At 35.5% G+C, this 13,134-nt stretch overlaps 1 protein-coding gene across 7 annotated transcripts in view; it reads left to right on the top strand.

The window, feature by feature from the left end:
- KIAA1841 (KIAA1841 ortholog) overlaps nt 1–13,134 on the top strand; it is a 57,398-nt gene that overhangs the window by 4,367 nt on the left and 39,897 nt on the right. For 4 of the 7 annotated variants that reach the window (XR_004384588.1, XM_032873846.1, XM_032873848.1 and 1 more), the window contains exons 3-5: nt 7,366–7,552; nt 8,347–8,440; nt 10,376–10,614. Coding sequence is in view for 6 of the 7 variants with exons in the window: in XM_032873846.1 (XP_032729737.1) it covers nt 7,366–7,552; nt 8,347–8,440; nt 10,376–10,614 (520 nt within the window). In the remaining variant the exon portion in view is untranslated. Of the gene's footprint in view, nt 1–7,365; nt 7,553–8,189; nt 8,271–8,346; nt 8,441–10,375; nt 10,615–13,134 lie in introns of those variants that run through there. The other 3 variants (XM_032873850.1, XM_032873851.1, XM_032873849.1) reach the window with 3 other exon arrangements.

The raw sequence follows: 13,134 nt of genomic DNA, 5'->3' as shown, positions 1-13,134 counted from the left end.
GAGAGAGAGGAGGAAGCAGGCTCCCCGCAGAGTGGAGAGCCCGATGAGGGGCTCGATCCCAGGATCCTGGGATCGGACCTGAGCCGAAGGCAGAGGCTTTAACCCACTGAGCCACCCAGGCACCCCAGGAATGGAACTTTTTAAAGGAAAAAACTTGAAAACTCCCAGTGTTGACTCAAATTATTTTTATTATAATATAAATTAAATGTGCACTAACAATATTAGTTGTAAAAACACCTATACACCTTTAAGCAAATTTACATACAGTGGACACAAATGAAACCTAAAAACAACAAAATTCAAACTAAAAATGGTTACCTAATGTGGTAAGTGGTAGTGTTTTGCTGAAGTTAAATTGCTGATTACTAAGCAAATATTGTATGGTCAGTTGTGGCACGTAATTTTTTGCATTCAGCCTGTATCGCCATGTGCCTTTCAAAGACTTTATTCTTTTTTTCCCACTTTTCCCTATTTAACCTACTATGAAGCCTTACATTGTACCATGAGGTTATGTGCCTTCCCCGGCCCCGGACGCCAGTGTCTCTCTCCTCTACAGAGTCCCTTCCCTATCTTTCGTTTTAAAAATTAGCCTTAGACATTCAAAACATTTCTTTTCTTTTTTTTTTTTTTTAAGATTTTTTTTTTTTTAAATTTATTTATTTGACAGAGAGAGATCACAAGCAGGCAGAGAGGCAGGCAGAGAGAGAGGAGGAAGCAGGCTCACCGCTGAGCAGAGAGCCCGACGCGGGGCTCGATCCCAGGACCCTGAGATCATGACCCGAGCCGAAGGCAGCGGCTTAACCCACTGAGCCACCCAGGCGCCCCTCAAAACATTTCTTGGTACAACTTAATTGTAAACAGAAAAGCAAATAGGAACTGAAATACTCTGTCATCCCGATGATTCAGGTGATTTTATTAATTTTATGCTCAGAATCAAAACTTAAAATCTAATTCTTACATTCTTTGATTTCTGGTAATTCATACATGAAACCTACTTTGAGAAACACCTCAGAATTTTTGCAGTTAATAGGAGCTCTAAAGTGGGTGAATCATCTCAGAGTTCCCTAGAAGTAGAAATGACATTAATGATTTTCCCCCAGTAGTTTTTGTTTTGTTTTGTTTTGTTTTTGACATAGAGAAAGACACAGTGAGAGAGGGAACACAAGCAGGGGGTGTGGGAGAGGGAGAAGCAGGCTTCCCACTGAGCAGGGAGCCCAGTGTGGATTTCATCCCAGGACCCTGGGATCATGACCTGAGTGGAAGGCAGATGCTTAACCACTGAACTACCCACGCGCCCCTCCCCAGTGAATTTAAAGCATATTCACCATTGCCCTGGTCCATCATATACACTCAGTAAATACTTGCAGAAAGTTCCACCATCTTTTTTTTTTTTTTTTTTAGAGATTTTATTTATTTGAGAGAGAGAGCAAAAGCAAGAGAAAGCAGCAAAAGCAGGGAGAGGGGCAAAGGGAGAGGGAGAAGCAGACTCCCTGCTGAGCAGTGAGCCCCTGACAACTCCAAGTGGGGCTCCATCCCAGGCCCTGGGTTCATGACCTGAGCCCAGGCAGACACTTAACTGACTGAGGCTCACAGGCGCCCCCCAACATCTTCTTTTGCAGTCGAGAAAACCAATACCCACAAGAAATTACTTGCACTCAGTTATGTTATAAGTCTTTGTGAAATGATGAGCAACTTTTTTTTTCACTACCTAATTTATACTTTTTCACACTTTTTTTTTTAAGATTTTATTTAATTATTTGAGAGAGAGAGAGACAGAGCAAGAGGGACACAAGCCTGGAAGAGGGAGAGGGAGAAGCAGGCTCCCCGATGAGCAGGGAGCCCAATGCAGGGCTCGATCTCAGGACCCTGGGACCACAACTTGAGCCCAAGTCTGACGAGTCACCCAGATGCCCCTTTTTCAAACCTTTTGGTTAAGTTTTGAAACTTGTTAGGTTTTAAAATGAGGCAAACTGTGAATTCAACTACTGTTCTGACTTTTTATTGTGAATATCTTCAAACATATAGAAAAGTTGAAGGAAGAGCACTACACCCCTATATCCTTACATAGATGCCCTATTTGCTTCATCTCTTTATGAAATTCTTTTCTGCAGTATTTTAAAGAGAGTGTCAGACACCATGACACTTCACCCCATAGACTACAGCATACATCTCCCTAAAATAAGGACATTATTTCAGAACCACAGTACCATGGTTGAACCCAAGAAATTAACAATAACTCTGTCGTATCATCTAATATTCACTGTGTATCCAAATTCACCCAATTGTTGAATTTTTTTAACTAAAATACAACTAAATGTAAATCAGATTATGTCTAAATAGTGTTAATTTTTAAATAATTCTTTAAATATTTATTTATTTGAGAGAGAGAGAGAGCACATGGATGCACACGAAAGAAGGGCAGAGGGAAAGAATCTCCAGCAGACTCCCTGCTGAATGTGGAGCCACTGCAGTGCAGGCCTCAATCTCACCACCCTGATATCTTGACCTGAGCTGAAACAAAGTCAGATGCTTAACTAACTCAGCCCCCCCAGGCGCCCCTAAATAATTTTTCATTACTAAACAAAACATGTCCTTAAAGAACACACATACGTACACACAAAGGAAATAAGTGAAAAATCAGAATGATAATTCTGATCGTATCTAACATAAGTTGTTAACACCTTGTATATATCCTTCCAGATACTTTTCTATACATTTAAGACTTGTTAAGATGGGGCGCCTGGGTGGCTCAGTGGGTTAAAGCCTCTGCCTTCGGTTCGGGTCATGATCCCAGGGTCCTGGCATCGAGCCCCTCATCGGGCTCTCTGCTCAGAGTGTCATCGGGCTCTCTGCTTCCTCCTCTCTGCCTGCCTCTCTGCCTACTTGTGATCTCTGTCTGTCAAATAAATAAATAAAATCTTTAAAAAAAAAAAAAAGAATTGTTAAGATGGACTTAGAACAAATTCACTGTTTTACTGCTTTTTCACTTAGCGTATTATAGACATCTTTATGTGTCAGTTAATAGATTTCTGCAACATTTCAGCTATATCATAATTTATTAAACCAGTCCCTTTTGTTGGGTATGTAGGCTATTATTTCCAGCTTTTGGCTACTACAAATACCACTGTTAAAATATCTTATTCTTCTTTCCTTAGGGGATAATGCATTTTTAAGGCTTTTGTTATATATTGCCAGCTAGAAGGGCCATCAGTGTTATATTCCAGTCAACATAGCTGAGTCTTGATCCCTGTACTTTTTATATCACATATTATTTGTGTATGTGTCTTTTCAAAATATGTGTTATCTTTGTTGCAGTTTTAATTTACTTTAAATCCTAAAGAGATTGAACATTTCATATTTTATTGTACCATGTCCTTTTTCTGTTTGTGAATTTGCTTTGTAACTAGTTTTTTAAAAAGATTTTATTGATTTGAGAGAGCAGAGCTATGGAGAGAGAGAGATTATGAGCAGGGAGGAAGCACAGAGGGAGAGGCAGACTCCCTGCTGAATAGGAAGCCCAATGTAGGACTCCATCTGTGAACTCTGGGATCAAGACCTGATCCAGGGGCTGACAGTTAACTGAATGAGCCACCCAGGCACCCCGATGTTTTGTTACTAGTTTTAAATAATGGTTTTCTATATATTAAATATATTAACCCTTGATCTAGCTTTTACCAGTTTTTTTCCAGCCTATTAAGTTATTAATGATAGTCTCTTATATATACATGTTTAGAAGTATTAACATTTAAATCTTGACTCCACCTGGACTTTGATTTAGTTTTAACATTTTTCCAAATGACTAGTTAATTATCTCAACATTTACTGAATTTTTCATTTTTTTTTTCTTTTCAAGATTTTTATTCAAATTCTAGTTAGTTAACATACAGTGCCGTATTGGTTTCAGGAGTAGAACTCAGTGATTCATCACTTACATACAACAACCAGTGCCCATCATAACAAGTGTCCTCCTTAATACCCATCACCCATTTAACTAAATCCCCCATCCCCACCCATCAACCCTCATTTTGTTCTGTATCTTTAAGAGTCTCTTATGCTTTGTTTCCCTCTCTTTTCTTTTTTGATCCCTCCCATATGTTCATCTGTTTTGTTTTGTTTTGTTTTTGTTAAGATTTATTTATTTTAGAGAGGGAGCATTTGCAAGGAGCAGGGAGGGGTTAGGAAGAGAAGGAAAGGAAAAGGGAGAAAAGCAGACTCCCCACTGAGCACGGAGCCAGAGGCAGCTAGATGATGTAGGTAGCTATAACGATGACATCATGACCTGAGCCAGAATCCAAGAGTTGAATGCTTAATGACCGAGCCACCCAGGTGGCCGCACCTGGTTTGTTTCTTAAATTCCACATATGAGTGAAATCCTATGCCATTTATCTTTTATTTATTTCGTTTAGCATAATACTCTCTAGCTCCATCCACATTGTTGCAGATGGTGAGATGTCATTCTTTTATGGTTGCATAATATTCCATTGTACGTATGTATGTATGTGGATATATATATACATACACACACAAACACACACACATACATACCACATCTTCTTTATCCATTCATCGATTGATGGACATTTGGCCCCTTTCCATAGTTTGGAGAATATGGAATAATTTCGTTCTTTATTACTGGTTTGAAATTCAGATCTCTTCCTACATTTACTGTTCTGATCTGTTGATCTCTTTATCTAATCCTGTTGACAGTCCTGTGTTCAATTATTTTCAATATTGCTTTAGTATCTGGTAGACAAAAATCTTGTGTGTGTGTTTTTTAAGTTTCTTGAATGTTCTTTCAGTCTCCTGGGTTATCATTTTTTTTCCACTTTGACGATGATGTGTTGGTATTTTGAAACTGGAGAAAAGACAGATTAAGAGTTAGCTGAAATAATGTATCTAATTTTTCCAAAGTGACTACACCATTTTACATTCCCACCAGCAATATCGGGTGGTTCCAATTTCTTCACATCCTTGTCAGCATTTTTATTATCTGTCTTTTTGACTATAGCCTCCCTAAGGGTATGAAGTAGTAATTCATTATGATTTTGATTTGCATTTTCCTGATGGCTAATGATGTACAGTATCTTATCATGTGCTTATTGGTCATTTATAGATCTTCTCTGAAGGAATGTCTGTTTAGATCCTTTGCCCATTTTTAAATTGGGTTGGCTTATTTTTTTCCAAAAATTTTTTAACATTTTATTTTTAGATAATCTCTACACCCAGCCATGGGGCTTGAACTCACAATCCCGAGATCAAGAGTCACATGCTTCACCAACTGAGCCAGCTAGGTACCTCTTGTCTTTTTATTATTAAGTAGTAAGAGTTCTTAATATATTCTAGATGCACATCTCTTATCCAATATTTGACTTGGAAATATTTTTCTATTATGTATGTTGTCTTTTCATTTTCTTGATGGTGTCCTTTGAAGCACAAAGTTGTAAATTTTGAGGAGTTTGGGTTTATCTAATTTTTCTTTGTTGCTTGTGCTTTTAGTGTCATGCTAAGAAACTGTCACCCAATCCAAGATTATTTTCTCCTAAGAGTTTTATAGTGTTAGCTCTAATATTTAGTCTTCGATCTATTTTGAGCTAATTTTTGTATGTGCTTTAGGTAGAAGATCCAGCCTCATTCTTTTACATCTACATATCATGTAATTTTTGCTTAAAGACAAAGAACATTTTTTAAAAGATTTTATTGATTTATTTATTTGTCAGAGAGAGAGAGAGAGCACAAGCAGGGGGAACAGCAGGCAGAGGAAGAAGCAGGCTCCCCGCTTAGTGAGGAACCTGATGCATGACCTGGTCATGACCTAAGGTGAAGACAGAAGCTTAACTGACTGAGCCACTGGGTGTCCCAAACAAAGAACATTTAACAATATAATTTAAATTATTTATAGTTCACTTGCTTCTTTGTTTAAGCAATCATGTATTCATTTCAAAATTCATAATTTTATTGTTTTTTATATATTAGAAATTGCTGTAAACCTTGTTGGATAAATCTACATTCATTTTCCAATATAGCTATACACTTTACCTAAAATATATCAAAGAAGAGATGCTTGGGTGGCTCATTCGGTTAAGCTGCTGCCTTCAGCTCAGGTCATGATCCCAGGATCCTGGGATCAAGTCCCGCATTGGTCTCCTTACTCAGCAGGGAGCCTGCTTCTTTCTCTGCCTTTGCCTGCCACTCTGCTTGTGCTCACTCGCTCTCTCTCTCTGACAAATAAATAAATAAAATCTTTAAAATATATATCTATATATATTTTATAATCTTTGATATCTATCTATCTAGGTAGATAGATATCAAAGAAACCTGTGTTTTAAAAGCCTACCTATCACTTTACTTTCTCTGTGTTACAAAATGTAAATTCATTTTGAAGGAAAAACTGAGTCAATAAACCCATTTATATTTTTTATCTTTGTCAACTGATCATAAATGCAGACCATAGGGAAATATGACTGATAAAGCTATGGGGCGCCTGGGTGGCTCAGTGGGTTAAGCCTCTGCCTTCAGCTCAGGTCATGATCTCAGGTTCCTGTGATCGAGCCACACATTGGCTCTCTGCTCGGCAGGAAGCCTGCTTCCCCCACTCTCTCTCTGCCTGCTTCTCTCTCTACTGTGGTCTTTCTCTCTCTCTCTCTCTCAAATAAATAAATAAAATCTTTTTTTAAAAGTGTTTTTCATTTCCTATAACAGGATAAATATATTATTCCATTGGGTTAAAGTGTATTTTAAAAAGTTCTGTGGGCTCCAGGGTATCAGAATTGGTTAAGCATCTAACTCTTGGTTTTGGCTTAGATGACCATCACAGGGTCATGAGATCTGGCTTCACAGGCCTGCTTAAGATTCTCTCTCCCCCTCTCCCTTTGCTCCTCATCTCTCCCCCACCACTACCACACTCCCTGCTTACACACATGCGCATATGCTCTCTTCCTCTCAAAAATTTTTAAAAAAGAAAAAAAGTCAGAAGCTTTTGTATAATTTTCTAGTATTACCCAGCAGATTGGAATCCACTTGTAGAAAATGATTATAGAAAAATAACACCGAACAGAAGGCAAGAAATTAATCTTATTTTTTAATTAAGAAAGACCTGCATTTCCAGGTGCCTGGGTGGCTCAGTGGGTTAAGCCTCTGCCTTCAGCTCAGGTCATGATCTCAAGGTCCTGGGATCGAGGCCTGTATGGGGCTCTCTGCTCAGCGGGGAGCCTGTTTCCCCCTCTCTCTCTCTACCTGCCTCTTTGCCTTCTTGTGATCTCTCTCTCCCTCTCTCTATCAAATAAATAAATAAATAAATTAAAAAAAAAAAAAAGAAAGAAAGAAAAGAAAACAGACCTGCATTTCCTTCCTTTTATGTCATTACAGTGTGCAAAAAGGTTTGATGAACTGAAGAGCAGTGGAAGTTCACCTGTTGACAACCAGTATAGTCCCCTAATGGCTGCTGGAGAAAGTCCTGTGGAAACTTTAGCCACATATATCAAATCCTCCCTTCTTGACATGCAGGGAGAATTTCAGGAGACTCTGGTTGGTCAAGATGCAATTTCCAAAACTGGTAAGGTTTGAAAACAAAATGCAGTACTTGTCCTTATGATAATTTTGCAAAATATGCATTTCAATCAACTTTATTTTTTAAAGGCTAATATAAACATTGCCAGGAAATCTATTAGGATGTATAGCTTCCTGATTTTTAGAAGTGTGTCTTTGCTATCTGAAAAATGTTTTAATGTTAATATGCAGGTCAAACACTATCACCAAAAAAACTTAATATTATATCAAAATTTACTACTCCAGTCTGTTAGCCTAATTATGTCATAAATTTAAAGAGATTTGACCTACACTTTCTACTTAATTTTTTTTACTGAGAAAATGTGGCTTGTTCCTCATATTAGCTACCTTTTACGTAGTCAACATTACCTTCAAATGACACTGGCAGGATAGAAAAGATGTTTTCTGCAGTTGGAAATAATAGCTGATATTTTAGAATCCCTGAGTGTACTGAGTGATTTAAATCTCAGCAGCAGCAGCAGTCAGAATACTGATATGAAAAATTGCTTCAGAAAGAGAGAACTCTATTGTTAGCTTTTGAACACTTGACCCCTGTCCATTCACACCACATCGTTTTTAAATCTTCAGTGTAATGTTAGCAATGTGTGATCCTTTTTTCTACTGTTTCTTCCATATACCTTTAGAAATATTAAGGGATAATGCCACCTAACAGAGTACCAACTTTAACTAGCCTTGGAAACCATGCATTTACATATAACCATTCAGTAAGTGAAAACAATTCTCAGCTAGAAACGCTAACCTCCCCCTTTGTTTTTGTATGTGTTTGTTTCTGTATTTAAGGAAGACATAGTATAGCTTCCACAAGGAATTGTTCTTCAGAAAGTGAAAATTGTACTACTCATAATGGTGGAGAAAAGACTGAAGAATCTGAAGGGTAGGAGGCTGGTTCTTTGCTGGATAAGATTTAATATGAATATCAACTTTAAGTTATAAAATATATGATTGGTGATTGTATACATCAGTTACCATAATTTAGGAATTTTACGTTACACAATTGTTCAAATTGTTGGAGTAAAAGGTAGTTCATGCGTTGAACTATAACAATTGCTTGATGGCTAAATGTAATGTGGCTTATTCGTGTTATAATTAAATGGGACTACAGTTTTCCTTTCTAAAAATTCATTTTCATATTTGTAAATATTAGGAATACCCTCTACTAATATAAAACTTTAACCAAATTTTAAAACCCAAAGAAGAATATCTTCCATTAGTTTCCAATTTTTTAAAACTAGATCTATATTTTAGAGCCATTGGAATATAATTCTCATTATAGAAACATTTAAAAATTCGAATACACCTTTCAGTATATTGCAAGTTTTGATTGGTATATTTTACATATAATAAATTAGACATATTTTAAGTGTTCACCTTGATGAATTTTAACAAATGGGTATACCATGTAACCATCACACAAAGATATAGAATATTTTCATATCTGAAAGTTCCTTTCTGTATTGTAACAGTTTTATTCATATATAATTCATATGCCATAAGATTTACCCTTTTGAAAATGTTCTGGAGATGGATAATGGTGATGATTGTACAACAATATGAATGTTCTTAATGCCATTGAACTGTACACTTAAAAGGGCTAATGTGATAGATTTTATGTTATGTGTATTTTACCACGATAAGAAAAATTCACCCTTCTGAAGTATATAGTTCAGTGATTTTTAATTTATTCACATAGATTTTTAACTGATAGTTTTATTTGTGTAGCACAAAAATTTATCAGATAATTTTTTACTGGAATTATCTGGTATTTCATATTATAGACCCATAAGCCGCAGAAACATTATGCTTCATTATAGCACCCATTACCTGTTTATATTTTGACTGTAATTTCTTTGGAAGAACAATTTGCAAAGTTACTTAAATTCCTTTGACCTTAACAAGAATGTTGGTTAATAATCCTTGTTCTGGTAGCCCAGTTTTGTTTCAAATGTTATTTTTTTTGTATTAGAAAGGTAATTGAACACATTAAATTCATATTGTAGGACAGTGTATCTCTTTCTACTTATTCTCTTTTGTAATGCTGTGAAGGTAGTTGTGCATCACACTGATACTGCTTTTTGAGGTGATATAATTTTCAAAGGAAAGTAAATTCAAAGAGTATATAATTTTTGAAGCAGTAGTTCTGATGCATTATCTAAACTTATTCTTAAATTATTTTTAAATATGTTAATAAACACATTGTAGTCTTAAGAATCCTTTTAACTACATTTACTAACTTATATTTGATGAATGTCTAGAAACAAAGTTTCTTACTGTTAAAAATAACTAAGTAGCCATTGCTAGTTTTTTGATTCTTTAATGAAAGATTTTACCTGTTTTTCCTATTTATTGATAGTAAGAAAATTTTAGTATTTAGTCTCTACTCATCATACCCATAACCATGTAAAAGTGACATTTTATGTTCTTCATAAGAATTAGAAGGTATTATTTAATTTTTCTTTGTGAATTGGTTTTATTTTTAAAAATTTTATTTACATATAACTTGAAAAATAAACTTTAAACCACGTAAATTAGAGTCCTATAGTAAAATATTTTTGTTTTTCTAAGCTCTTAAGTTATTAGGCTTAATAATCTTAAGGTCACTAGCTTAACTAAAATGAGTCAAAAACCTAAGATATAGATCAGATTAGCAAGACACTTAATGAAAAATTCTGAAAGTCAAACCCTATAAAATTGATTTATGGTCAAAACTTCCAAAAACGTCTTATTCTCGTACTTCCAATAAATGTCAGTGTTCTTAGCTCCTCTTCTAGAACTCTAATAATTTCATTTCTGTGTAACATTTTTTATGAAGGCCAAACATGGTGATCCATGTATGTGATGAAGCAAAAAACTTGAAAGAAGATTTTATTTGCCCACGAGATCTTTTGATATCAGAAATGAAGTACTTTGCTGAATATTTATCTATGGATGCGCAGCGCTGGGAAGAGGTGGACATTTCAGTTCATTGTGACGTTCACATTTTCAACTGGTTGATAAAGTATGTTAAAAGGAACACTAAGGAGAATAAAGATTGTGAGATGCCCACTTTAGGTAAAAGACAATCTATTGCTTATTTTGTGGTGAAATTTATGTGTCACCTGGTAGTTGCTTCAGGCCAAACATGCAATGTGGAAAATTATTTGGACATTAGTATTTATGCTCAGATTAGTAACCACCTTTTAAGAAACCGATACCTCATTCTTTTTTAGTAGATTATAGTGAATGGATGGCAAGTGGACAGGTCTCTAGATCAGCGGTTCTCACTGTATGGTACATGGACCTCTGGTATCCTAGAGATTTTTTAGAGGATTCACAAGGTCAAGACGATTTGCATTATAATACTAAAATGTTACTTTTTCTCTGTGTTGACCTTTGTTCAGATGGTACAGAAGTAATGGAGAAAACTTTGGGAGCTTTAGCACACATGAGGGCCGGGATACCAAACTGTGCTAATAGTCACTGTAGTCCTCAATACCACGTGCTCATAGTTAAAAAGGAAAAAAAATGAAAGAAAAAATTCATTCTCACTTTAAGAATAACCTTGATAAAACAGTGAAAATTATTAATTTTATTAACTCTTGACCCTTGAGTATGCATCTTTTTCATGTTCTGTGTGATGACACAGGAGGTGCACTCATGCTTTACACCGAAGTGTGATGGTTGTCTGGAGGAAAAGCACTTGTGCAGTTGTTTGAGTTGCAAGCTAAACTAGTGGCTTTTTATAAAGAGAAAACCACTTTTCCTCGAAAGAATGATAGGCAAATTATGGTTATTCAGACAGGCATTTGGCAGATATTTTCTTGAAGATGAATTGAGGGAGTTGATCAACTAAAGGGAAACAACTGACAGTATCCATTGTCAATAATAAAATTCAGGGTTTCAAGTGAGAATTGGAGTGTGGAAAACTTGTATCTGCTTCCATGTGCTTGACAGTCTCTCCATATTTACAGACTTTTCTGATGAGACTGGTGGTAATTCTAACAAATGTGATTTTTAAACTATATATTATACAATGAAATGTTTCAACATTTGGAAGGTCCACATAACTCAGTCAACCAAAATTTTCCAAATGACCAATGTGTGTTGTTAAAATCATACCTGGGTTAAAGATCCACTGACAGTGCAAGATAAGTCATTGGACTTTGAGATAACTGAACAGGAAAAGTTCATTGATTATGACTTCAGATTCCATTGCAACTAACCTTTAAAACTACCAGTTGTTGAGTTTTGATGTAACAGCAGAGAAGACTACCCACAGATTGAATGTAGAAACAAACAGAATCCAGCTGCCTTCTATTTAAGTCAAACATTGAAGAAATTTGCAAAAAATGTCAATGTTACTCTTCTGGCTAATTTATATTTTGGAAAATGTGGTTATTTTTCATAAAATATGTTACTATGTATTGAGTCTATTGTTCTTCTAAAGGGAATTAAGATATATTTTTAAATTTTCCCTGTTTTAATTTATGATAAATTAATTATCATTATGATAAATAAATTATTAAAATATATAAATAAATTATGATAAATAAATTATCAGTATCAATACTGATAGGTGTAACCTATCTAAACAAAAAAGGGGTCTTAAGATCAAAAGTTTGAGAACCGGGGGGCACCTGGGTGGCTTAGTGGGTTAACGCCTCTGCGATCGGCTCAGGTCATGTTCCCAGGGTCCTGGGATCAAGCCCCTCATCAGGCTCTCTGCTCAGCAGGGAGCCTGCTTCCCTTCCTCTCTCTCTGCCTACTTGTGATCTCTGTCAAATAAATAAATAAAATCTAAAAAAAAAAAAAAAGTTTGAGAACCGGTATTCTAGATGAAAGGAAGAATAATTACTAAGTAATCTTTAGTTAGGTATGGACTTGTATAGGAAATCACACATGTGGTTTAATAAAGTCGTTCCGTGTGTAGAGTATACTATTTATAGCAGTACTAAAATATTTTTTTAATCTTGTTAGTAAATAAATCTATAGTGACAATATAAAAATTTTCTGAAGAAATTTCTAATTTATTACATTTTAGTGACCAAATTAATGGAAAAAAGTTTCTAGTGGCTCTTAAATAAAAATTACAAGATTTCCAAATAAAAATTTTCAGCCAGAGTCCAGAGATTCCAAATCACCCAGATATTATATGTATATGTGAAATAAAAAATCAAATTATCCAGGGAGAAAAAAATATTGTTTGATCTAGCATATTAATGCATTTAGTAAAGTTAAAAGAAGTGGATCGAAACCAGTCACTCTGTAATCAGTGGCTACAAACATACAAACTTTTATAAAAGCAATCTTTAGGGGCACCTGGGCGGCTCAATTGGTTAAGCATCTGACTCCTGATTTCAGCTCAAGACTATCAGGGCTGTGAGATTGAGTCCCACATTGGGCTCAGCCCTCAGGGGGGAGTCCTCTTGAGAAACTCTCTCTCTCTGTCCCTTTGCCTCTCCTACTTGCATGTGCATACCCACACTAAGTAAATAAATAAATAGATACATATTTTTAAAAATAAATAAAAACAGTCTTTATTCTAACCAGGAAAACCACCAAAATGCTTAATTAAATCTCTGATAATGCAGA

The sequence above is a fragment of the Lontra canadensis genome, unplaced genomic scaffold (assembly GCF_010015895.1).
Source record: "Lontra canadensis isolate GAN:19392208 unplaced genomic scaffold, GSC_riverotter_1.0 scaffold50, whole genome shotgun sequence".
NCBI lineage: Eukaryota > Metazoa > Chordata > Mammalia > Carnivora > Mustelidae > Lontra > Lontra canadensis.
This window is presented reverse-complemented; position numbering and strand designations above follow the sequence as displayed.